Raw genomic sequence first — 24,096 nt, forward strand, 5'->3', positions numbered from 1 at the left:
TTCGAATTGTCTACCACTAACCTCTCTTGCAAGTATTGATGTAAATCAATATGAATGATGCTAAGCTAATCAACCGATCTCTCTCCTTGTATCCTTTTCGGATATGACAAGGGACATGCTCCTTTTGTGGTATCAAGCAACCCCTCTCGGGTGTAGTATTTAACTACTTAAGTCATGCATTTCAATCCGGTTAGGCATCTAATGCATTACTCTAAGTGCATAAAGTTTGGAGATGAAGAAAACTATGCAAACCAACCAAACTTATCTCTAAGTGATTGTAATTCACAACTCCTACATGCACACCTAGTGTGCTTTCATGCTTTAACATTCAAAGGTTACCACGCTCTAAACATTATCATGTCATGGCAAACACACATACTCAAAGTGGTAAATTCTAAGCATATGCATTCAACTCTTGAACTAGCATGTATGAATGTTAACTAAAATTGCATTACATCATCAATCATACAAGATTGGTTAGGGCTTTCAACCCTAACCCCAACAAAGTACTACTCACTCATAATTACATAAACACTCCATAATCAAATTAAACATCAAAATAGATCTAGAGTTTAAGGGAGAGAGTTGATTTAGTGGTGTGTTGATTGATCCCCAAGCTCACGTCTTGGTGGTGGTGGTGATGGTGTGATTCCCTCTCCTTCTTGCTCTTGAAGATTTGATGATGAAAGGTAGTGAAGCTTGATCTATGCTTTGGGTGAATAGGTGTAGTGGATGAAGAAAATGATAGAGAAAAGAGAGAGGAGAAATGGTGTAGTAGTGGTGGTGTTAATGGAGGTTTGGGTAAGAGATGGTGGTGGTGATGGAGGAGATGGAGTAGATTGGGGGAGAAAGAGGAAGACGATGAGTTTGGATTTTGGGCGAAGGAGATGGAGGTTTTTGTGGTGGAAAAAGAGAGAAAAAGGTGTTATGGGTGAGTAGTGAATGGGAGGATGGGTGAATGTTGTATTGGATAGATGTATGCTTATTATATAGAAGAAAGATAAGTGAAAATGGGGGAAAGAGAGAGCCAAAACAGCCTCCTTCCCTAATTCAACCGTAAGGGAGAGAAGGAAGAGTGTGAGAGTGTCCATGAATTGCCAAAAACAAGACAAAAATGTAGGGAAATGATGACATAGGTTAGAGTAGGCAATGATGATGTTTAAAGCATGATGAAGTCTATTATCCAAGGAGTAATAGAATGAATTTCATGTTGTTACTCAATCACCATTAATCTCCTTGTTCCTCCTTTATGATGACCGGAAAAGACATGGCACCACCAAAAGTGGTGGTGAGCTGCCATTTGTGCCGTCAATAGTGATGGTTCGCCGGAATCCGACAATTTACATTTTGCTTCACATTGGACCGTCATTCTTTCTAGCTCCGATTCTCCATGTTAATGCCAAAAATGCATGTTTTCATCACTCTTGCAATATTCCTAAATAAATAGAAAATGATTTAGTGACAGCAAAAATGAACTCAAAAACAAGGCAAATTCAATATTTAGGGGAATGAAAATAGGGAGGGAATCCCTAAATGAAAATATTTAGGGCAAATTCCTAGATAACCCCGTGTAAATTATGGTCTAACACTAACCTCCCTTATGAACTTGATGTCTATCAATTTTTGCACTTCCCCCCTCATTGCTTCATACTTTTTTGGCTTAAACTTTCTTCGCTTTTGTCGCACGGGAGGGAATCCCTTCTCGATCCCCAGCTTGTGTGTTACGATGCCACTTGATATTCCGAGCATATCTTTATACATCCAAGCAAATGCCCCACTATTTCTCGTCAGGAATTCCACCAGGACCGTTCGTACACCAGGTGTCTGCCCTGTCCCGATGGTCACTTGCCTGTCTAGGAACTCGTCTGAGATCGACACCACTTCTGTTTCTTCCGCTAATCCCGGACGTTCCTCGTTCGAGTCGGTATCATCTCTTGGATCCACATAAGGATTCGAGGGGGAAGCTGCGGCATGGCTTGCCGACAGAACCTCTGACATTTTCCTTCCGTTGTCTATCGCATAACAACATCGTGCCGCCCCCTGATCTCCCTGGATTGTGATGACTCTCGTTGGGGTTGGGACCTTTATCATCAACATGTGGCCGGCGACAAACGACTTTAGCTTCCATAAAGCGGGCCTTCCCAAGATCCCATTGTAAGACGACTCACAGTCCACGATGATGAATTCAACTGTCGCCCATGCGACTCCCTCTCGGCCTTCCATGCTTACTCCAAAGCTGTCAAATCTGAGGGGCTGAACAACATCGCCCGAGAAACTGATCAACGGCTCATGGTCTTGCATCAACTTGTTATTTCCTCGATGCAATCCTTTCCAGGCACTCATGAATAACACATTGACTGAAGCTCCTGTGTCGACCAGGATTTTCTTCGTGATATAGTGATCGAGTTGCAATGTTATCAGGAATGGATCCTCGTACGGCCTTAGCCCCTCCTCTTCCTCTTCTAGGAAGGTAACAAACTTCCAACCAATGGTTACTTGCTGATTATTACTGCTTTCGAAGGCGAAGACATCCCGGCCATCCCTCCTTCCCGTACACTGTTTTTTTGCCTTGTTGCTCCTATTATCTATACGGGACTTGCCATGGATGGTGTTGATCGTCCCATATACTTCAATCGCCCCTACGTGCCTTTGCCCGAGCACATACTGCTGCAATTTTCCCTCTTTCACTCGGCTCTCTACCGCTCTCTTCAGCTTTATGCAATTATTTATGTGGTGGGTTGCCTCCCCGTGGTACCCACAAAATTTTCCCGTGTCCTCTTTAGTGAGCCGAGAGGCAGGGAATTTCTTGGCTGAGGGGGCCAAATGACTGACTTATTTTCGTTCCATATTGCCTCGTAGGTGGCGTTAAGTGCTGAGAATTGCTCTTTGCCCGCCGGTGCCGCCCTCGCGTACTCCGTAATCTGGTAAGGGCCCTTTGCCTTTACTTGTGCGTTATATTGCTTCCTTGCCTTCCTCCCGCTCGTTTCCTTGTGCCTCTTTCTAGATGAGTACGAGTCCGACTCTCGTTCTCCCTTCCAGGCTCTAACCTCTTGGATCACTTGCACCGGCGACCCACCTTCTCTCCCTTCGACCTTTCTTTTCCTGGTCGAGGTGCCCCCATAAATATCATGGTCCGCTTGTGCATGCCTGATCTCCATTTCCATAAGCTCGTCGTAGCCTTGCGGATTTTCGATCTTTACTGCATACAAAAATTTCCCGGGAAGCAACCCTTGAATGAACGCCTCCTCTGCAACCTTTTTGTCAAATTTTCTGACTCTGGTTGTGGCTCCTTGCCAGCGGTTCACAAATGCTCTCAACTCCTCTCCCCTATCCTGCTTTACTTTGAACAATTGGGTGGTGTTCTGCCCATCCGTCCGTAGAATGAACCTATTGACAAACCTGTCAGCCAGCTCCCGGAAGCAGTCAACCGAGTTCGACGGGAGCTCGTAGAACCAACTAAGCGCTTCCCCTGTTAAGGTTTCCTAGAACATGTTGCAGCATATTGCATCAGAGTATCCTTTAGCGTTCATGTGAGACTTGAAACTATCAAGGAAAAGATGGGGGTCACGATCCCCATTGTAGCTAAGTTTTAATTGCTTGGCTGTGTTCGATCGGACGGACTAGGTGATCGCTCTTGTGAACGGTCCCTGTCTTTCTTCGAAACTCGCACGGGTTGGATTGCGTGTCCACCTTCTCTCGGCGTCCGAGATTCTGTCAGCTAAACTCGCCACGCTATCCCGAATAGCTCTTAGGGTTTCTTCCATCTCTCCCGGTCTTCTAACTTGGACTTTTGGGATTGGCTCGGGCAAGGGCGGCGGTCCCTCATCCCGCATTTCATCCGGGAACAAATTCGTCCCTATATGCACGGTCCTACGATTCGTTCCCACCGGAGCGCCCATCTGCTACAACGTGGCCGCCCGATCCAACGCCTCCTAGTGCTCAACCCCTCGAGCCAGCGCTCATGGCTGCGTTATCCTTTTCTAACCTGCGTCCCTCCCGGTGGCTTCTACTCGATCCTTGACAGTTTGTTGCTCCAGTTGAGTGATTTGGGCCCTCATATCTTCCAACATCTCGACTACCTCTTAGGGATTGAGATCTCGCAGTACATACTCTGGTGTTTCATCCTGCAAGGTTCTCCCAGTGATTCTTGAACTTCCCCTTGTTGTTTCTGGGGTCCTTCCGAATATTACCTCCCTCTGCTCTTCCCGTCCTGCATCCTGCTCTTACTGCTCGGTTAACTCAACCATCGAGTCACGCTGACTTTTTGTAAAGGTTCCCACAGGAGTCACGCTGACTTTTTGTAAAAGTTCCCACAGACGGCGCCAAATGTTTCTGTACAATCCTGAATAGGGCTGCAGAAGCTGATAGCGTGTCCGTTGGGTGGTAAACTATTTTCTCGTTGACCTATAAGCACAAGGATGACCGGGGGCTTTCGGTCTTTCCTCCTCCGATGATTAAGTCAGTCTCTATTGGTTGAATGTAATTACTAGGGTAGTTATTGATACCTGACAAGCTGATGGCTGGGCCATATTTATGGCCTAGAGTGGGTTCTCTTTACTAGAAAACCGATGTGAGACAACTGTCTTTGCTGTTACTTCAAATTAACACCCAGCTCCCTTATGCCTTCTGAAACCGTTCCCGGCCCAATGCTGTCACCGAAGTCGGGCCCGGCCCATCTTACACATGGATGGGAACCCTAGGGCGGCCTCGGTTGTTTTGATCATAGTGGGATACTTGCTGGTTTACGGGCTTGGGAGGTTGTTTTATGCACAACCGACTACAGATATCCAAAGCAAACTATCGATGCCAAGAGAAATGTCAGAACATATATGCATGTTAAAGACTCAGAAATCTTTAATTTTAAGCAAATTAAAACTCTCTGTTGCCCAAAGGCAATAAATGAAATTCTTCTTCTACGAATTTTTCTAGTCATCTAGATGTAGATGTTAAATGATGTGAATTGGAGATGTTTAAAAAGAGGGTGCATTGCAATTAAGTAAACATAAACGTCTTAACTTAGTACTGTAATTAATAAAAGGAACATAATCCTTTGAATGAAAAAAAAAAAAAAAAAAAAAAAGGGAAAGGGGGAACATAAAAACAATGTTGATAGTAAAACAAAAAAAACAAAAAACAATGTTGATAGTTACTGAACAAAATAGATCATCTAGGGACTTAGCAGAAATAATTCCAAGTCATCAGACTCCTTCTCCTGGAAAATAACTATGGCATCGGAGATGATCCTGGTTCTTTTTACCTTTGCCATGAAACCTATATGATGGGGTAACTCCGGAGAATATATAATGGTCATTTTCTTCAAATACTGAGCATGCTCTAGAAAATACCAGGCTAAATAGAGTCCGTTGGAACCGTTGGTGATCTCTAGGGTTACCTCCTTCAACTGAGAAATAAATTCAAGACCTTGGAGCTCCCAATATCCTCTAGAAAATCCAAAGGCCTGCAGAATTTTGAAACAAAAAATCAAGGCCAACAAAACTACCAATTTTTATTTATCAAAATATGTAGAAAGAAACAACAACTAGATTGGTGAATAAAAGAAGAAAGGAGAGTAAAAATGAACCATGTACAAGTTTACTCAAACTCACTTACATCAATGCCACTGTAAAATGAGGCTAACTTGGATGATATACCCAAAGTGTTCAACTTATTAGGCACTTTTTTGAGTATAGTTGCCAACTTCGGGACTACATTGCCATCGATACCTCTAAGAATACTCACACGCAAACACAAAATATTCGGTGGGAACCCATGCACGAACATAACCTACAAAATTATAATGTCACAAGGGGGCAAAACCATAATTCTTAAAATTAAGTTGAGAATGAAACAATCTAGTCAATCTAAAAGAATAAAAAATATCTAGTAAACAAATTTAAAACACCATGTCTTCTAGGATTTTCGAATCTTTTTCTCTGTATTTTTCCAAATCAGAAAATAGAAACTGAGGAAAATAGTGTGTATTTAGTGTGTGTGTGTGTGATGTCTTTTTACCTTTGCAGTTAAGGAATCCAAAATAGGAACACTAACACTGCGTATGCTGCATAGTAATTGATCGCGGACTGTACGGAATTCAATTGATCCACAATAACTACAAGGACTACAAGAAAGCTCCATTTCATCCAAGCAACATAATTTCCCCATGTAGAGATTTTTCATCAAAACCCCGCCAACCCATCTCAAACGCTTAAGATTTGGAGCTGAAAGTTTCAATTCATCTCCATAAGGTGATGAACATCATCACTCTATTTGTATACCTTCAAGTTTATCACCAGATATATCGAGGTGACAAACAGAGCCACAACATTCAATACTAAATGATTCCATGGACGAACTTTGAATGATAACATTTCTTAACCCAGAAACATTTCTCAGCAGCAATTCCTTAATAAATCTGCAGGAGACTGAGACCCATTTGCAGAACTTTGTATCATCTTGTATAGTAACATTTGTTAACTTCAAGCACATAATATTAGATATGGAAGATAGAGAGGAGGGAGTTCTAACAACCGCAGAGGTCATGTCCACAATTAAAGACGTCAAAGACTCACAATCAAAGACACAAGCAGGGAACTTTATTGTGGTTTTCCGAATATTCCCACGAGAATCCCTTAATTTCACAGGTTTAACGAAAACATTAAGAGATTGGACATCAAAACTCACTGTTTTTCGAATCAAACCCAAAACTCGAGATTTCTCAACAGCGTAGGACCTTGCTGATTCGTATTCTCCTCTTTGATCTTCACAAACCCAATTAATTGAAAAGGTTTGAATCTTGTTATTCCCGCGATGGATGAAGAACTGGTCCAAGGAATCCAACAACTCCATGCGCTTATGAAATGAGCGTCTGAACTGGGGTGGAAGATCAGTGAAATTGAAAATGGGGGATTTGATAGATGAAAGGCTCTGCATCCTTTGGACAAGGTTCCTACTCGAGCAACGTCGGCCAGGGGAAAAGGGGACAGAATCCGATGAGCAACATCGGTGGGAAGAGCACTGAATCTGTCCAACTCTGCCCTAACCCGATCAGCAGAAGGTTCCATGGAGACAGAGCCGCAAAGGTGACAACTGCTTAGAAATGTTGGTCTAAAAAGCTTGCAATATTGGTGTAGGTTGATATCACCATGGTAATAAAATTTACGTCATCAAAACCTCATCAAGTTTGTAATTTTTTTCCCCCAAGTTTCCTAATGAGAAACGTCAAACCTCAATTTCTATTTTTTTTAACAATATGATCATATAAAACATTGGCTTGTTGTAATAAGGATGGCGTTGCAAATCTCTAGCAATAGGCATGTGATGTACGTGTCTTTTAGTCATTGATGACAAAATAAAATTACGTACAATTACTTAAAGAAATAAAAAGGATGGTGTCGCCCAATTGGTAACACCATAATGCTATAAAATTAATCATCATAGAGCTCATAGTAAGAAATCTTGATTTTATGTCATGCATTATGAGTTAATTAGTGGATAAGAGTAATTAGACCATGCATAAATCTTAGTACGTCTACGAACAATAAATATGTCATCACTCTAGATAAAAATGTTTTTCATCTTCAAATATTCTTACATAGGGCAAGCGCACCACGTGATATATAGGGAAAACATTATTTAAGAAATGCAACTTACAAAATCGCTCGACTAACCGAGGTACAACTGCTTCCTACATCGTATACAACTCATCCTGCTTTTGCGGGAAGATTAATGAATACGTGAAAGAAACCGGTTATTGTAAACTAAAAAGATAATAATTATGTGGGAGCTTTTAATACTTTCATCAAAAGTGGATGGTCTAGAAAAGAATTTATTTCATCAAGATATAAAGATAGTCAATTTAGGAGCTGCTCTCATTCTAAAATCTTAAAAAATCGTAATGATTCAAATCTGAGAAGCTCTGACTCTTCGGCTATCCAGTATCGAAAACCCTAACGATGACGTTAGAGCCATGGTCTGATTCTGACCAGAGCTCTTGTTGGTTTCTCAAACCCAAGAACTACGGCGAGTGAGTGGTGTGGAGCCAGTGGCAGTGGTCTTCAAATACGTGGAGGACGACACGATTTTGGCTAAAGAAGGCGACTTGGTCGAAGGTGAGAGTCGCGGAGAACCTTGTGGGATACGATGTCGTATAAGTGGATAATTTGAGGCAGGTCACAATTTATACGTCGTATGGGTCGTATAGGTGTGTTATTAAGGTCATCTTCAATTGATGTGCTAAAGTGCTAAATAGTGAGATTATAGCACAAACTCATCTTCAACCGATGAGCTAAAATGTAAAAGAGCTAAAAAAAAGAACTAAAGTGCGATCCTAAGAGCTAAATTTGACTCATTGAATGACTCTTTAGCACAATCCATGACAAGACCCACCCCGAATTTCACCCTGAAACCTGGAGTAAGTCGTGCGGGGACCACCTCCAAGGAAAATTTACCGAAAAATCGGCATAACCTCTCTTGAAAATGGACAACCCTTCCTAATAATAATACCTGCATGCACTTCAAAAGAATCCATTTATAATCCTCTACTCCTGGAGCCTTCGTGCTCCCCAAATCACAACACCACCCAAAAAAATTTACTAATCTAAACAAATCTCACATCCAACCATTTATAGGTTCAGAGCAACTCTAACAGGAAGAAATGAAACAAAATAAATTAACAAGCGGAAGCTATAGGATGACTATGCCTCATCTCCATGTACGCCCGACCTCGACTAAGCTAACCTGCAAGCTGGGCATTTTTAAAACGAAAGGCCCAAGGGAAAACACTTAACAACGTTAGAGTGAGTGGACAAAAATAAATTAATAAAAATATTTATGCTTCCCCATTTTAATTTCCAAAGAAAATATACTGCATGCGGCAGCTCAAAAGCGCTCAACACAAAAACTGGAAATTTCATGACTAGCTCCAGCTAGTCTCCATAACTCAAAGAAATACAGCCTCTTAGGCTAAACTATATATAAACATATATAAGTGTATGTATTTACACTCGTCAGACTCCTTATATGAATTCTAAGAACAAATTAGAAAAATAGAAATTCATACAAGGCTACTACGCTTGCGTCTAACGCTCACGTCACACCATAATGGAATTGTACCTCAGTATGGCGGAAAAAGCACGAGTGTATATACGTGTGGACTCCCTATATGAAAACCTAAATAAACCAAATAAGAAAATAGTTTTCATATAGGGCTACTATGCTTGTGTCTAACACTCACGTCACACCATAATGGTATTTTACCTCATTATGGCGGATCAAACACGTATGGCTAGCTAGCATTTACATATACATACTATCATCATAAACATCCAATAAACATATCCACCGAAAATCTCATTTTCGGGATCTCTCCAAAGGAGGAAAATTGCCAAATATCCGAGAAATAAATAAATCTCAGGAAAAGAAATAAATGATCAACAGATAATTCATCGCATGCTTTTCAATTAAAATAAAGGTCCACTCACAACTCTAGGCATAAGCCTGACAAAATCCAAATCGCCACTCCAACGAGGTTTCCTCGAACCCTGGCACAAATATATAATTAAATTCCCAACTAAAATCCAATATTTAAACAAAATAGGCAAAATTAAATATGAGCCGCAACCACGTACGCTCATCCTTGCCCAACTTCGCCTTTCCTAAAACGAAACGATCCAACTTTAATACCATAAACGGCAGCCGTAATTACAACCTCCCAAAAAATACGACTTAAATCCTACGGCCGGATTCTACATTAATTAACCGCAAAAAATACCACACTTTGGAAATTCATAAACCTATCCAAAACTCATCCAAAAATTCCATAACTCACTTCAACAAACTCCCCTTAATATTCTAAATTTAAAACCCTAAAAATCTTCCAAACAGTGGCGGCGCCGGCGGCAGCTCCGCCGGCAGCGGCGGTCGGAGGCCGATTTCGGCGACCTCCAATGCCTATGAAATTTTTACAGAATAAACCTCTCATCATGCTCTACAACTTTCCTAACTAGCACAAACACCAATTCCAAGCCTAACTAGGGTAATTGACTAAAAACATCAAAAACGCTCTAGAATTTCAACTTCACCTTTCTCCTTACCTAGCTCAAGAGAGGGTGAGCTGTTTGGAGGGGTTGCTGCACGGGAGGAGGGCTACAAAACGAGCCAAGGATCGCCGGTTTTGGTGGCCGAAGGAGGGAGTTCCGACGACCGGAAGTTCTAGGCAGTCGAACCTCTCGAGCGGCAACGCTCTCTCACGGCGGCGCTAGGGATCCTCTCACCGGTCCAGGAAGAAGGCTGGGTCGACGGCCGTCCGTTTGGGACCGGCCCGGTGGTCAGAGGCGACCAGACGAGGGCGAACGGCCGGGAAGAAAATCCGGCGAAGGGAGAGGGAGAGAGAATCGGGAGGGAGGAGAGAGAAGAGAAAGGATTTGGGCTTTTCCCGAACCGGTCCAACACCATCACTTAAAACCCAACTCTAAAATTTAACACCCTAAAATAATACCCTAATCAAAATTACCTTTTACTAGCTAAAATTTTACCATTTTTACCGTCGTCATAATTTTCTCCTACGAATAATCCTCCGCATATAATCGTCCCCGAAACCCCTCTAGGGACCAATTAAACTATTTCCTCAATGACGAAGACGGTAAAATTCTTATTATAACCAAGCTAGTAAATAAGGTAAAAATTTAAGGGTCGGGATGTGACAATCCATGTACAACCTTCCATTATTAAGTGCAACACCTTTTGTCTTAGAAAAAACTCACGTAAGGGATCCTTTAATGGAAATAGGGTTTTAGGGGTTAGGGTAATATGCAAATTAGTCCTTAGTTAAAAGCTTTGAGTCTTGTGTCACTTGACACTTTCGAGCTAGATCAGTATGACAACTTAGTAATAGTTGAAGGAAGAGGAGGAAGTGTTTCCACAAGACATGGTGTGACGGTTTAGTCCTTAATTGAAAGATTTTTTTTTTTTTTTTTGATGATGGAACAAAGTACAACAAAACTACAAAAAGAAAACCCCTAAAACACCCTAAACCATGAAAGAAAACTAAATAAGAGAGAGGAAGTCCATTCTGCCATCCATCAACTATGGTGGATTGACTAATTACGGCAATTTAGTATACCACATGACTTGGTAAAAATTACAAGAAATAAGATCCCTAAGAAATATTGACCACAACTGATTGACACTCGAGACAACACATATAGGCCCAGACATGTGGAGAGGCCCAAGAGACGGCTGCTTTAGGCCCAAAAAATTAAGGGGGGCACCCAAAAAAATTCAGTGATTCTTGTGGCACCGTGGCACTTGAAGTGCTTAGCTTTCTGGTGCTGCACCAATATCTTCTCAGCGTCCTACTCCTTATCGCAATAGTGGCACCACACATCCGACACCACCCTCTTTTTATTCTTTTATATTATGCCCTTCTCTCTAGGTCTTCTTCTTCTTCTTCTTTCACGCTTTTCTCTAGGTTTCTTTCGGAAGATAAGAATGGGATATATGGTTTGTTTTATTTTGTTTCCCTTGTTTTTATATTACGTATGTTTTTTCACTGATTGTAAAAAGTTGTTTCTTCACCCATGAGGTAGGTCTTCGGTGATTGTTCTGACTTAACACGGGCCCAACTAAGTGACTCACCTTTAAAATAGATAAATCAGCAGCAAGTGTCTAAATGAAAGTAGGACACTAGTGACCTGGCCTTATGAACATTCTTATTGTGGGGATCCAGCTATGTTCCATAGCTAAGAAAGCACATTGATCTTCAGCGATCGACTTACAGAAAGTCAGTTTATATTTGTTTGGAATATCTTTGATTCTTTTATGTCGGATTTAACCGTTTTTTTTTTTTTTTTTTGTTGATGATTAGAGAACATCAGTTTTAAAGGTCTTGAAATCTGAAGTCCGGTTTTTTAGTGAACTTGTTGCATTGCCGGGCCCACTATTAGGTTACATGGCACGCAGCCACGCACTGATTGGCCGGACGATCAACCCCATCTCGCCAATCATTCCCGCCTCGTAGAAACAGTCCTTCTCGGATCCTATCTAAAGCGATCTTCACTCTCATTCACCACCAGTAAAGCTCCATCAGCCATGGCCGCCACTGCTGTGAATATGAAGCTACATCCTCTTCACTTCCACTCCCCACGAGCCAATCCCCACGCGCCATCGTTCTCTCCACTTCTCACCAACACCACCACCAGCCATGCCTTCCCTACCCTCAGTTTACAATATTACGGTCTCTCTCACCCAAATCCAAAGGCGGTGGCCAGAGCCGCGCTGGATAAGGACAGCCTCGTGCCCTCCGACGAAGCCGAAGACGGAGTCTTGCTTGGTACCATGAAGTTGCCCGACAATACCGACTTCCCCAGATTCCAAATCTTACTCTTCCAGGTACCAATCGCTTCCTGTTTCAGAGTTCAGATTCTAATAGTCAACACCTGATTGTTAATGGGATATAATTTTGAACCTAGAAATGTAGACTCTACCATCAAAGCTGGAATAGCTCAGTTGGTTAGAGCGTGTGGCTGTTAACCACAAGGTCGGAGGTTCAAGCCCTCCTTCTAGCGACTTCAGTTTCTTTTTTTTCTTTTTGTTCTTTGTTTTTCTTTTTTTTCCTCAAGGGTTTAAAACTATGTGTTTATTTTCAACGTTGTAACATTGTTATTTTCAACTCGTATCAAAAAAAACATTGTTATTTTCAACATTGAACATTAAACCGTGTACGTTTGTTTTACCAGTGGGCTAACAGTCTCTGCCAAGGAGCAAATCTACCGCTTGATATGCCTTTGAAGGTACTCAATACTTCAACTTTGAATACTTTTCTCCATTGATGTAGCATGTATAGTACTTGTTACGTTGGAGAGGAATCAAACCCTAACCTAGCCTAATAGGGTGGATGTTCATCATTTTTGTTGCAGTAACATATTCATTGTGTGATTGTGACAATGGAACAGGTAGACAAAATAGCAGGCGGGACTAGATTGGGATTCATAACAATTGGGGATGGGGAGACAGAGGTCATTGGGTACATAGATTGCTTGGTTTTCCCACCTGAAGGTGATGCCGGTCCGATTTTCCGAGCAGTTAGAAACGGACGTTTGAAGGATCGGGTGCTTCCCGGTGAACCCAGAATCATGAGAAATCTTATGCAGGCTCTCCAGAGGTCGGTTCAAATCGCTAGAGTGTAGTACACAAGTTTGTCCATTATAATCTCTGTTGTTATATTTACTTTCACAATCATATGTAACACATATTTTATTTTAACTCCGATAAACAAATTCATCCTCAAAAGTTTGGTTGGAGGGAAAGAGATCATATAGTCCTCGTCGCTGAATGCTGACCGAGTATCAATATGCAGCAATCATGCATGTTTGAGTATTCTAGATGTTGGAATTGGCCATCCCAGTCTAGTCAACTTTTTTAAAAGCTTCTTCTTCTGTTTTTGATATAACTTGTTCAAAAGTACTCATCATGCAAAAAGGTCTAATGCATAGAGTTATTGATGATGCAAAAGTCTTATATATGCAGAAGTCTTATTTATGCGTACACGGTGTGACAATTCAACTCGAAGGAGCCGTTGTTGACATCCATTTGCTTCCAGAGGACAGGCATTTCTTCTGCTGATACAAGTACGATAATGAAATAGGAACATGTTTGTAGGGGATATTTGTCTTACTTTTTATTATATAAAATTCATGCATTTATTCAAATTAATCAACGACGAAGTTTCTTTGGGGACTATAAAGAACATACTCACATTCAGAACCATATATATTCAGCACGTTCCAAGTCAGAAATACACTTAATTAGCTAAGTTATCTTGAAACTACAAGTGAGAATCTGTCACTACTTTTTTCGTCCTTTTTTATGTTCTACACTTCTACATCCTCACTAGATATAGTTCCCTCCATTGTAAGCTTTTGGGTTAATACAAATAAGTAATCAGCCCGGAATTCTTGATATCATCTGTGATTCAAAACAAAATGGAGGAGCAAGCTGAGGTAGATGAAAGTTTTGGACATGAAAGTTATGATGCAGTTGTTGTGGGGTCTGGTTATGGCGGTTCTGTTGCTGCTTGCCGACTGGCTATGGCAGGCGTAAGGGTGTGTCTACTTGAAAAAGGCCGTAAATGGGAAGCTCAGGACTTCCCAACTGACACCTTCAAAACGTTATCGGCTGTGAGGCTGGAGAACCAGAACCTAGGTGTCAGCTATGGACCAAAAGATGCTTTGTTTCAGGTGAATCTCTCTTCCTGTATTTTATTTTAAGCCATAGTTCTTGGGTACATATATCGATCTGTTGCAATATTGTACTTCCTGGTGTCTTTGCTTTGCTTACGTTAGTTGGCTTGGCATTGTTGATATACTAGATTGCTGTACTAGAAAGATGTGACAGTTTCCCAAAACCCTACACTTTCGTGACTACACATATGTGAACGACACGAATTAATATGCATCTGTTTTCATGAAATTGTAGATGTACGAGCAAAATGATTCTCTAGCAGCAGTGGCTTGTGGGCTTGGTGGAGGTTCACTAGTGAATGCAGGAGTTATGATGCCAGCACCAGTTCGTGCTAGACGACATCCAAAATGGCCAAAGGAATGGGAAAGGAATTGGGGTAGTTGTGAAGCTTCTGCAGCAGATATGCTGAGAATACAAAGCATTCCTGTCAAGTTTCCTTCTGCAAAAATATTGGAAGAAGCTGCTGATGGAGAAACTCTTGACACTTCAATAAAGCTTAGTATAAATTTTGACATTGAAGAACCAACAGCAAATGGAACGAAGCGTCCACAAATGGGTAGCTGCTTAGCCTGTGGAAACTGTCTTTCTGGATGTTCTTATAACGCCAAAAGTTCCACTGACAAAAATTATCTAGTCTCAGCAATCCAGGCATGTTTCAAGTCTTTTTACTTGTTATCTAATATATCCATCAACATTTCTTCTGCCATTATGAGTCCAGAGGTGGTCCAGGTTACGAATGAAAATGATATGGTTATTGTTAGTTATTTGGATGCTATATACCATTTCTAAAAACTCAGATGATAAAGCCTAAAATGATATGAGTCAATGTTGGCTTTTCTGTTTCAAATTTGTGGCATTGTAGGACATAAAATCGAATAATATCCATTTACATGTCAAGTATCTAAATCTTAATCTAACCTGCTTTGCAAAAACTAATGCTTCTTGTGAAACAGGCTGGATGTATTGTCAAAACAGAATGCCAAGTGCAGTATGTGGTTAGAAACATGCATGATTATTTCCAACATAAAGGAAAAAGTGGAAGGAGATGGCTCGTTTACTTGAATGAGATTGACTACATAACCTCTGATTTTGTGATCCTATCAGGTAATAAACATTCAAAGGTGGTATGCTCATAAAATTCTGATGTTCAACAAAGTTGTTAACAAGTTCTAATATTTGTTTCCTCAGCGGGAGTTTTTGGCACAACTGAGATACTCTTCCAGTCACAAATGAGAGGACTGAAACTTTCAGAAGCACTTGGATCTGGATTCAGCTGTAATGGGAACACTGTGGCTTATCTAGCTGGAACACCAGCACCAGTAAATGGTTTTGGATTAGACAGAAAGCAGGTGTTCACGACTCCTTTTGAAGAAAGGCCAGGGCCATCGATTTCATCATCTTACACTTCTTCACTCGGTTTTACGATTCAGGTTCATTGACTAATCTAGTTTTGATTTTGTCTGATTTATTTCATTTGATGCACCATACAAATATATAGAACAAACTGTGGATTCAATCAGATGATAATGAGTCAGGTCAATTCTCACCAGAGGCAGAACCAGGAAATACAAGTGAGGGGGGCCGATATAAAAGAGGTTATTGAAGGAAAAAAAAAAAATAGAGTCTATAATATAATAAAGTTTTTAAATAAGGTTATACATTAAAAATGGACTCGTCGCTCCTGCATATCGCGAAAGTCATTAATAATCGAGTCATCAATAATCAATTTTATCGCAACATATTCGTATAATCGAGTCATCAATAATCAATAATCAAACTCTATTGTTTCAGTTGCATCGAATCTTATTCGTTGCATATCAGAAAGATGTATTTGTAGTCTCTCAACTGATTTTGAACGTATTTGTAGTCTCTCAACTGATTTTGAGAATATGCTGCTATGAGTTTGATTATTTATAGAAGACAATGTTAATTGGTGGGGCGAGGTAGAAGTATAATTGTATTAGGAATAAGTTAATATAAAAACTTTTCTTATTCTTTATTGGACTAAACAGCTAATTTTCCTAGAAAAAGAAAGTTTTGATTATTTTTATTAGTAAACCAAACCAATCTAAAGGATTAGAGGGTGCCAGTATAGCTAAAACTTTTAAACTAGCTAGATTCCAAACACCAAATGCAGATAAAATCTTAAATCTAGGGGGTGTGATGGCACCCCTTGGTCTCTATGTACCTCCGCCAGTGATTCTCACCATAATAATATACAAAACCAGCCGTAACTTTAAGGTGGCTGCTATGGTCAAGCTAATTAGAAAATAGCTACGTACTAATTTGGCAATCTCGTCCTACATCATTTGCACATCACAATTTTTGTAAGTACAAGGAGAGAGTATATGTATACGTAACTACTTACGAACATGCATACAAAAATACTTTTTTATACAATGAATTCATATTTTTGTCCAAATTATAATGTAGTTTCTAACTTTCTATTATCACAGAGTGCTGTACTTCCAATAGCTTATCCATATCTGCTGTTTAAAGGAATCGTAACATACGGATGGCCTACTGGTTACTGGTTCCTCCATGGAATTATAGACAAGATAGGACACATTATAGGTTCCAAAGCAAGCCAAGCAATGATTCTTATTGCAGTGGGACATGATGAAAGTGATGGTAAGATCATGTTAGAAAAGGGCACCAACAAAATCTGCTTTACTCCACCTCAGGATCCTCTACTCCCGCGAAAGATTAAAGCTTTTCAGAAGCTCACTAAGAAACTAGGAGGGCTTCTATTCATGTCAAAATACCGGAGCACAGCAGTTCATCTTTTAGGTGGGTGTAATGTGTCATCAGATCCTTCAGGTGGTGTCTGCAATCCCAATGGACAGGTTTTTGAACCAGAGTCATCCACAGCTGTGCACCCTGGCCTCTACGTGTGTGATGCTTCTTTGATCCCATGTTCTGTTGGGATAAATCCATCTCTTACCATCACAACTGTAGCTGAGCACATAAGCAAGAACCTTGTGCAGGAAGCTCTCAAGTACAAGAGCAGCAATGGTGTTGAATCTGTTGTCAAAATTGCTAACCGAGGTCAAGAGTCCTTCAACGAGAAGAATTTTATTAACCGTCAAAGCTCAACGGTCATGGTTAAAGAAACCATGCGAGGTTATGTTGGGGGTATGCCATGCACTGCTTATCTAAAAATGAGGATGAATTCTCAGGACCAGTCTTGCTCTGATGTAAAGTTGGATACCGCAAAATCCCATCCTCTTCTAAGAGGTAAAGTTGGAGGGCATGTGGAAATTAGAGCCTTAGATAAGGATGATTTACATATCATAGATGGTAACGTAAATTTGTGTGTAGTAGATGACAGAACTCCTTACACACAGTATATGAAGTATGATCTTCTTCTTGCAGCTTCTACCGGTTCAAGGTATGTGATATTTGACTAGAAGTCTAATCAGTTTCCTTTGCCAGAATACTCAGAACTAAACATCCACAAATTTGATGCAGATATATTCTCAAGGGAAGAAAGATAATGAATCCTTATTTCTTTCCATTATATGCTTGGAGGGAGATGACAACACTGCATGTTACATTCGAAAAAGTTTCTGGGGAAGACTCAAAGGATGAGAAGGAGGTTCTCAAAGGGGAGCTTCATATTTCGATAACAGAGCTTCTTAAGAGCATCATAAGCCTTAAAGGAAACAATAGAGGAAGGTTCATGTGCCTCCTATCAGGGTCTTTCTTCAGAACTTATTTCTTGCCAGTACCTCGAGGGAATCAGGGGGATTTGGTTCTGTCAGAAGACAAATCTTATCCCAGCAGCACTCTCCATGAAATTAAAGCAGGTAACAAAAATTTAAATTACTGGGTCATTTACCTGCAAAAACTCATTCAAAATACTAAATAGCAGAAAATGGTAGTGCCAAATTTATTCACCAACCAAATAATGTATTGGTATAGTCCGGTTGGATACAAATGAGGTGTTGAACCACCCCTTATTTGAAAAAATGAAACAGCACATCATTGCCTCATTGGTAAACATATTTTGCGAGTGTCTGCATTGAACCATCTTGGGGTCCATGATCATCAGCTTCTAATCATGTATTAATCAAGAAAAGATATCCTGAATGTTTAAAATAGGATTGATTCAGCGTTAATAGATTGGATTAAAACATTAGATGGTATACTTATACTTGACTTGATTATCTGACTTACTGATTAAAGGAATACTTGATTTTAGACACTGCTAATTTCTTTTAACTCCATTCTTGCTTCTACTTGAGTTCTCATTCATGTTCTTCCCTAATAATATACAGAAGATGGATTCACTATCAGTTGCAGACAATGGAAGTCCAAACTTGAAGGAGATCTAAAGCTGAATCCGGTTCTTCTTCTTAATGCATATGCTATTGAGAGTTTCTGGCTGCCAACTGAGCCAAATGACTTGGTCAGAACTCTAATTGAAGAAGGGCATGAGACATGGCTTTTGAATTCCAGATTGCACCCTCTGAATCCTTCCAACGATTTTACAATTGAAGATGTTGGAAAATTTGATATCCCTGCTGGTAAAACTGGTCATAGATTGTCTCACATTGTACTTAATTTAATTTTTTCTGATCCAATTGTCTTGTATTAAGATTTTTCTCTGATTTTCCTGGGCAGCAATTAATAAGATCCTTGAACTCCATGGACCAAGCACAAAGGTGCACGTAGTTGCACACTGTGTTGGAGGCTCAGCCATACACATAGCGATCATGGGAGGTCATGTCTCTGCAACTCGTATAGCTTCTCTATCTTGCACCAACTCGTCAATGTTCTTCAAGCTTAATGCTATGTCCACATTCAAAATGTGGCTTCCTCTGATACCGGTTAGATCTCTCTCCTTTCCTCTATCAGAGTTAGGAACTTATCTGTGTTATATTTGGAGAATAATAAAAACTAAGCAGAGAAGTTATTCATTAGATAGGGGTGATTATGGAAAACTGTGGGAAAAATATGTATGCTAGTTTAATAACAAGGGATGGCTAGGAACAACCAGCAAGAAAAATCTACTCAAATCATTGCAGATTGATGCATTCATTATTCTTCCAGGGTTGCACATGTTATAGCATGGAAAAACCATCTATACTCCAACAATTTTTTACTACAACTCAAAAACACACAAGCTTGTTTAATTCTTTCATTTCTTGAGTCTCAAGAGTACTTTATGTGCAGTTGTCAATGTTCATACTTGGAAAAGACAAGACACTTCCTCTTTTGGAAACATCAAATATCAGCTCCCGGCACCGCCTCCTGAAACTTATAGCCAGCTTCATACCTCGAACTGAGAGATGCACCTGCTTTGAATGTGAAGTTTTCTCTGGCGTCTTTGGAAATGCATTCTGGCACGAAAATATCACCCCAACCTTGCACCAGTGGTTAACCAAGCAAAACGCGACAAGGCTTCCTATGGCAGCATTTCCCCATCTCAGAAAGATGTCCAACTCTGGTTTCATTGTAGACAGCAATGGTTGCAACTCATATTTGATCCATCCAGAAAGAATGACACTCCCAACCCTCTATATATCCGGTGGGCGATCTCTCCTTGTCACTCCTCAAACTTCTTTCCTGGCTCATAAGTACATGAAGTTACACCAGCCAGGGTTTCGACATGAAAGAGTAGTTGTAGAGGGTTTTGGTCATTCGGATTTATTGATTGGAGAAGAGTCTCACACGAAGGTGTTTCCTCACATTTTGTCTCATATAAGATTAGCTGAACAAGGGGAGGTTCATGCCAAAGGAAAGAAGTACAGTAAAGAGGCATTGGATCGGGAAGATGATCAATATTATGAAGGCAACTTCGGAATATTTGGAACTTGGTTCTCTCCTTTTGTGGTTATCATGTTGCTGTTTATCTTACTTTCTTGGTTAGTTGCAGTATTTTTCTAGCTGCAACAGGAAAAGCATTTTTGGCTTCCTTGTCAAAACCCCAATTATAGGTCATTCTTTGGGTATATAGGAAAAGGTAAATGTCTTGAGATACATGTGTATTAATGTGAGTATTGAACTGGCCTTGCACCTGGTATACTCTGTCAAATTTTGAAGACATTAATTAGTGAAGATTGTATTCTCTATTATATTATTTGAGTAGATAGAAAATCAGTTCTGATGTATTGTTTTAAACTTTGGACGAAACATGTTTTTTAATGTTTTGAAATGATCCTATTATGACATTATGGCATGTAGCTTTGAGAGGCAGCATGTTTTTTTTTTTTTTTGGGTTAAATGGTGAGGACAAAACCGCGCCCTCCTTCGCCCTCCTTCAGAAATTTATTAATAGAAAAGAATATTACAAATTGGAAGGAGGACCTGACCAATACCAACCCCAAAAAGACATAACCAAATTGAGTCTTCAAAACCGAACAAAGACCAAAATGAGCAAACTACAGTACAGCACCTAAAAAAACATTACAAGAAACAATCAATGAAAATTATACAGCGCACCCGGGTGCGCTGAATACGCTCTCAACAATCAAGAGAATCTATAGGATGGTCACAGGCAAAAGTCATGAAAGTTTGAGGAATTGCATTCCACCAAATAAAAGTATAAAACCTGAGGCATCAAATTTCGCAAGTTTATATGCCAAAGTGTTTACTTATTTATAAACATGAGAAAGATGAATGTCCATATGCTAGCCAGATAAACAATTTTTCCACTTCATTTGAAGACGCCATGGTCCTTAAAATATGTGATCACAACCAAACAAAGAGTCCACTTCAAGTCTTTAACCCATAAAGATTGTACCATGTCAACCCGGTTTGAGAGGTACCATGCCATGTTGTGCTACAACAATCATAAGATGTTTTTCCCTCTTTTCTTTCTTATTTTGGAAGGGATCTTATCTTGTTATACTAATATGTGGTTTGCGCACATTGCACTTGACCTTGGAGTATTAACCTTACAAGAAAGCAAAGAAAGCAAATCGTACCCGGAACCTTTGGATTGTGTAGCAACCCAAAGAAGCCATCAACAATATATAATCTACTCAATGAAAATCTTCACAGCATATATATTTTGTGAGATGGAGCATTGTTCTTGGTTGCATAGAGGACTCTCATCCATGATTTTCAACGATTTTATAGTTGTAATTTATAAGTATAGGCATAAAATTAACATCTCAAATCGGCAAGATTGGAGTGCATAGAGTGAACAAAAATGAGTATCTTAGTGGAATAGCTCTCTGTTCTTTTTCTCCATCCTATTCCCTCAACTAGGCAAATCGTACTCGTAATCTTTGGATTCTGTAGCAACCCAAAGAGGGCATCAACAATAATTTATTCACTGAAAATCTTCACATCATATATATTTTGTGAGATGTGGCATTGTTCTTGGTTGCATAGAGGACTCTAATCCATGTAATTTAGAAGTATAGGCATAAAATTTAAACATCTCAAATCGGCAAGATATGATTGCATAGAGTGAACAAAAATGAATATCTTAGTGGAATAGCTTTTTGTACTGTATCTCCATCCTATTCACATTGTTCTTGGTTGCATAGAGGACTCTAATCCATGTAATTTAGAAGTATAGGCATAAAATTTAAACACCTCAAATCGGCAAGATATGATTGCATAGAGTGAACAAAAATGAATATCTTAGTGGAATAGCTTTTTGTACTGTATCTCCATCCTATTCACTCAACTCCTTCATGTTCATCTTCTGTAGTGCCTTGGAATCCTATTCACTCAACTCCTTCATGTTCATCTTCTGTAGTGCCTTGGAATCTTCGAGTGCGGCCGGTGGAAAATAGTTTGTTCAAGATCTCTACAATGACTTTGCGGTCTTCACATATCTTATTAATGTGCCCATATCTTCTGCACATATCATGCATGATTCCAATCAATTATGATCTTCCTAATTGGATCATAATTGATTGGAGAATCACCAGTCTATGTCTATATTTATTGCTGTGCACAATTGTAGATAGTTTCCTAGAATGTCATTACTGAAACCTGTATATATGCAGAGACTGTAAAACCAATTCTATCAATGAAATTCAGTTTCTACATGGTATCAGTTTAGCCTCAAGATACTTACCTGTGTTTTCCTCTCCCTTCTTTTCTGCGTCTTCCTTTCTTTGCCTTCCCTCCTCTTCTCTATTTCTCCATGGCTTCTTCTTCCTCCTCCATCTCCCAAAACACTTCCTCTTTTCCCAAACTCACCGAATCCAACTATTTGGTTTGGATCGTTCCAATTCAATCCTACCTCAACGGTGCTGATTTATGGGGATATGTGGATGGCTCAATCCCGGAACCATCTCGCACCATCACTGTCCCGGCCAGCGGTGACACTGCGGCCTCTACAAAACCCAATCCGGCATACAAAACCTGGTACATCGAGGATCAAAAGATCGTCAGTATTCTCACCACCTCTCTCACCGAACCTGTTGCTCGGATCTGTCTTGGCCACAAAACGTCCAAAGGCATTTGGGACTGTTTGGCAAATTTCTTCAATCAAAAATCAGCTGCTAGTGCCACCAGCTTAAAGCTTCAACTGTATGAACTTCAGAAAGGCAATCAATCTGTTGATGCTTACCTCCAACATGCCAAGTCTATTGCAGACGCACTTGCCTCAATCGATCAACCTGTTTCTGATGCCGATCTGGTAATTGCTACTCTTCATGGTATTGGTTCTGATTATCTCATGCTTCGTACTGCCATGTCCCAGACTGCTCTTCCCAATTTTTCTGATCTTCGCGCCAGGATTCTTGCATTTGACGCCCAACAGCCACCATCTCCTGCTGTGCCTGTCACTGCCCTCTACCACAACGTCGGCTCCTCCTCAAATTCGGCCGCCAACCGCTCTGGTCGTCGTTCGGCTACTGGGAACAACGGCGCTGGACGTTCCTCTGGCAAGAACCGTCGTTCATATTGTCACATCCCGACCCTTATATTTTTACCTTATTTACTAGCGTGATTATAATAAGAATTTTACCGTCTTGATCTTGAGTAAATAGTTTAATTGGTCCCTAGAGGGGTTTCGGGGACGATTATGTGCGGAGTATTATTCGTATGAGGAAAATACGACGACGGTAAAAATGGTAAATTTTAGCTAGTAAAAGGTAATTTTTATTCGGGTATTATTTTTCGGGGTGTTTTTATTTTTGGAATTTGGGTTGATATAGGTTGGACCGGTGGAGGCCCAACCCATTTCTTTTTTTTCCTTCCTTTCTCTTCTCCCTCTTTTCTTTTCTTCTCCCCGAGCTCTCTCTTCTCCCGCTGCCCGGTTTTCCGGCTGCCCTCCCGCCGCCGTCCGGCCACCAACCGCCGCTGCACCGGTCCCATTCGGTCGACCTCCAACCCAGCAACCTTCCTGGACCGGTGAGAGGAGCCCTAGCTCCGCCGTGAGGGAGCGGTGCCACCCGAAAGCTTCGACTGCCGAATCGGTTTTCTCGCCGGAACTTCCTCCTCCGGCCACCAATCCGGGCAAGCTTGGTACGGTTTTGTAGCCCTCCTCCCGTGCAACAACCCCTCCAAACAGCTCCCTCCCTCTTGAGCTAGGTAAGGAGAAATTTGAGGTGGAAGTTTTATGGTGTTTAAGTTGTTTTCGTTCGATTAGCCTAGTTAGGCTTGGAATTGGGTGATGTGTTAGTCATGAAAGTTGTAGAGGAGATTGAGAGGAAAATTCTGTTAAAATTTGGTAGCATTTGCAGGTCGCCGGAAAACGGCTGCCGGCCGCCGCTGCCCGCGGAGCCGCCGCCGGTTAGGAGAATTTTATGGTTTTTGATGTAGAATATTAAGGGGATATTATTGAAGTGAATTTTGGAATTTTTGGATGAGATTTGGATAGGTTTGTGAATTTCCGAAGTTTGGTATTTTTGGCGGTTAATTAATGTAGAATCCGGCCGTAGGATT

General features: G+C 40.6%; 2 protein-coding genes and 1 non-coding gene across 3 annotated transcripts; all 3 read left to right on the forward strand.

Moving 5' to 3' along the window:
* The first annotated feature begins 12,087 nt into the window (after positions 1 to 12,087).
* Positions 12,088 to 13,297, forward strand: LOC101299797. The gene is made up of 3 exons (XM_004305602.1): positions 12,088 to 12,387; positions 12,735 to 12,788; positions 12,951 to 13,297. Exons 1-3 carry the CDS (start codon positions 12,088 to 12,090, stop codon positions 13,182 to 13,184), a joined length of 588 nt encoding a protein of 195 aa, XP_004305650.1. The 3' UTR covers positions 13,185 to 13,297.
* TRNAN-GUU lies at positions 12,490 to 12,563 on the forward strand. Its single transcript has one exon. It is a non-coding gene; the product is annotated as a tRNA-Asn (tRNA).
* Positions 13,298 to 13,979: 682 nt separating the features above from the next.
* On the forward strand, positions 13,980 to 20,130 carry LOC101300086. The gene is made up of 9 exons (XM_004305603.1): positions 13,980 to 14,234; positions 14,473 to 14,994; positions 15,192 to 15,342; positions 15,427 to 15,668; positions 16,695 to 17,629; positions 17,710 to 18,047; positions 18,519 to 18,767; positions 18,865 to 19,070; positions 19,417 to 20,130. Exons 1-9 carry the CDS (start codon positions 13,980 to 13,982, stop codon positions 20,128 to 20,130), a joined length of 3,612 nt encoding a protein of 1,203 aa, XP_004305651.1.
* Positions 20,131 to 24,096: the final 3,966 nt, after the last annotated feature.

Source organism: Fragaria vesca, linkage group LG6 (assembly GCF_000184155.1).
Source record: "Fragaria vesca subsp. vesca linkage group LG6, FraVesHawaii_1.0, whole genome shotgun sequence".
Taxonomy (NCBI): Eukaryota; Viridiplantae; Streptophyta; class Magnoliopsida; order Rosales; family Rosaceae; genus Fragaria; species Fragaria vesca.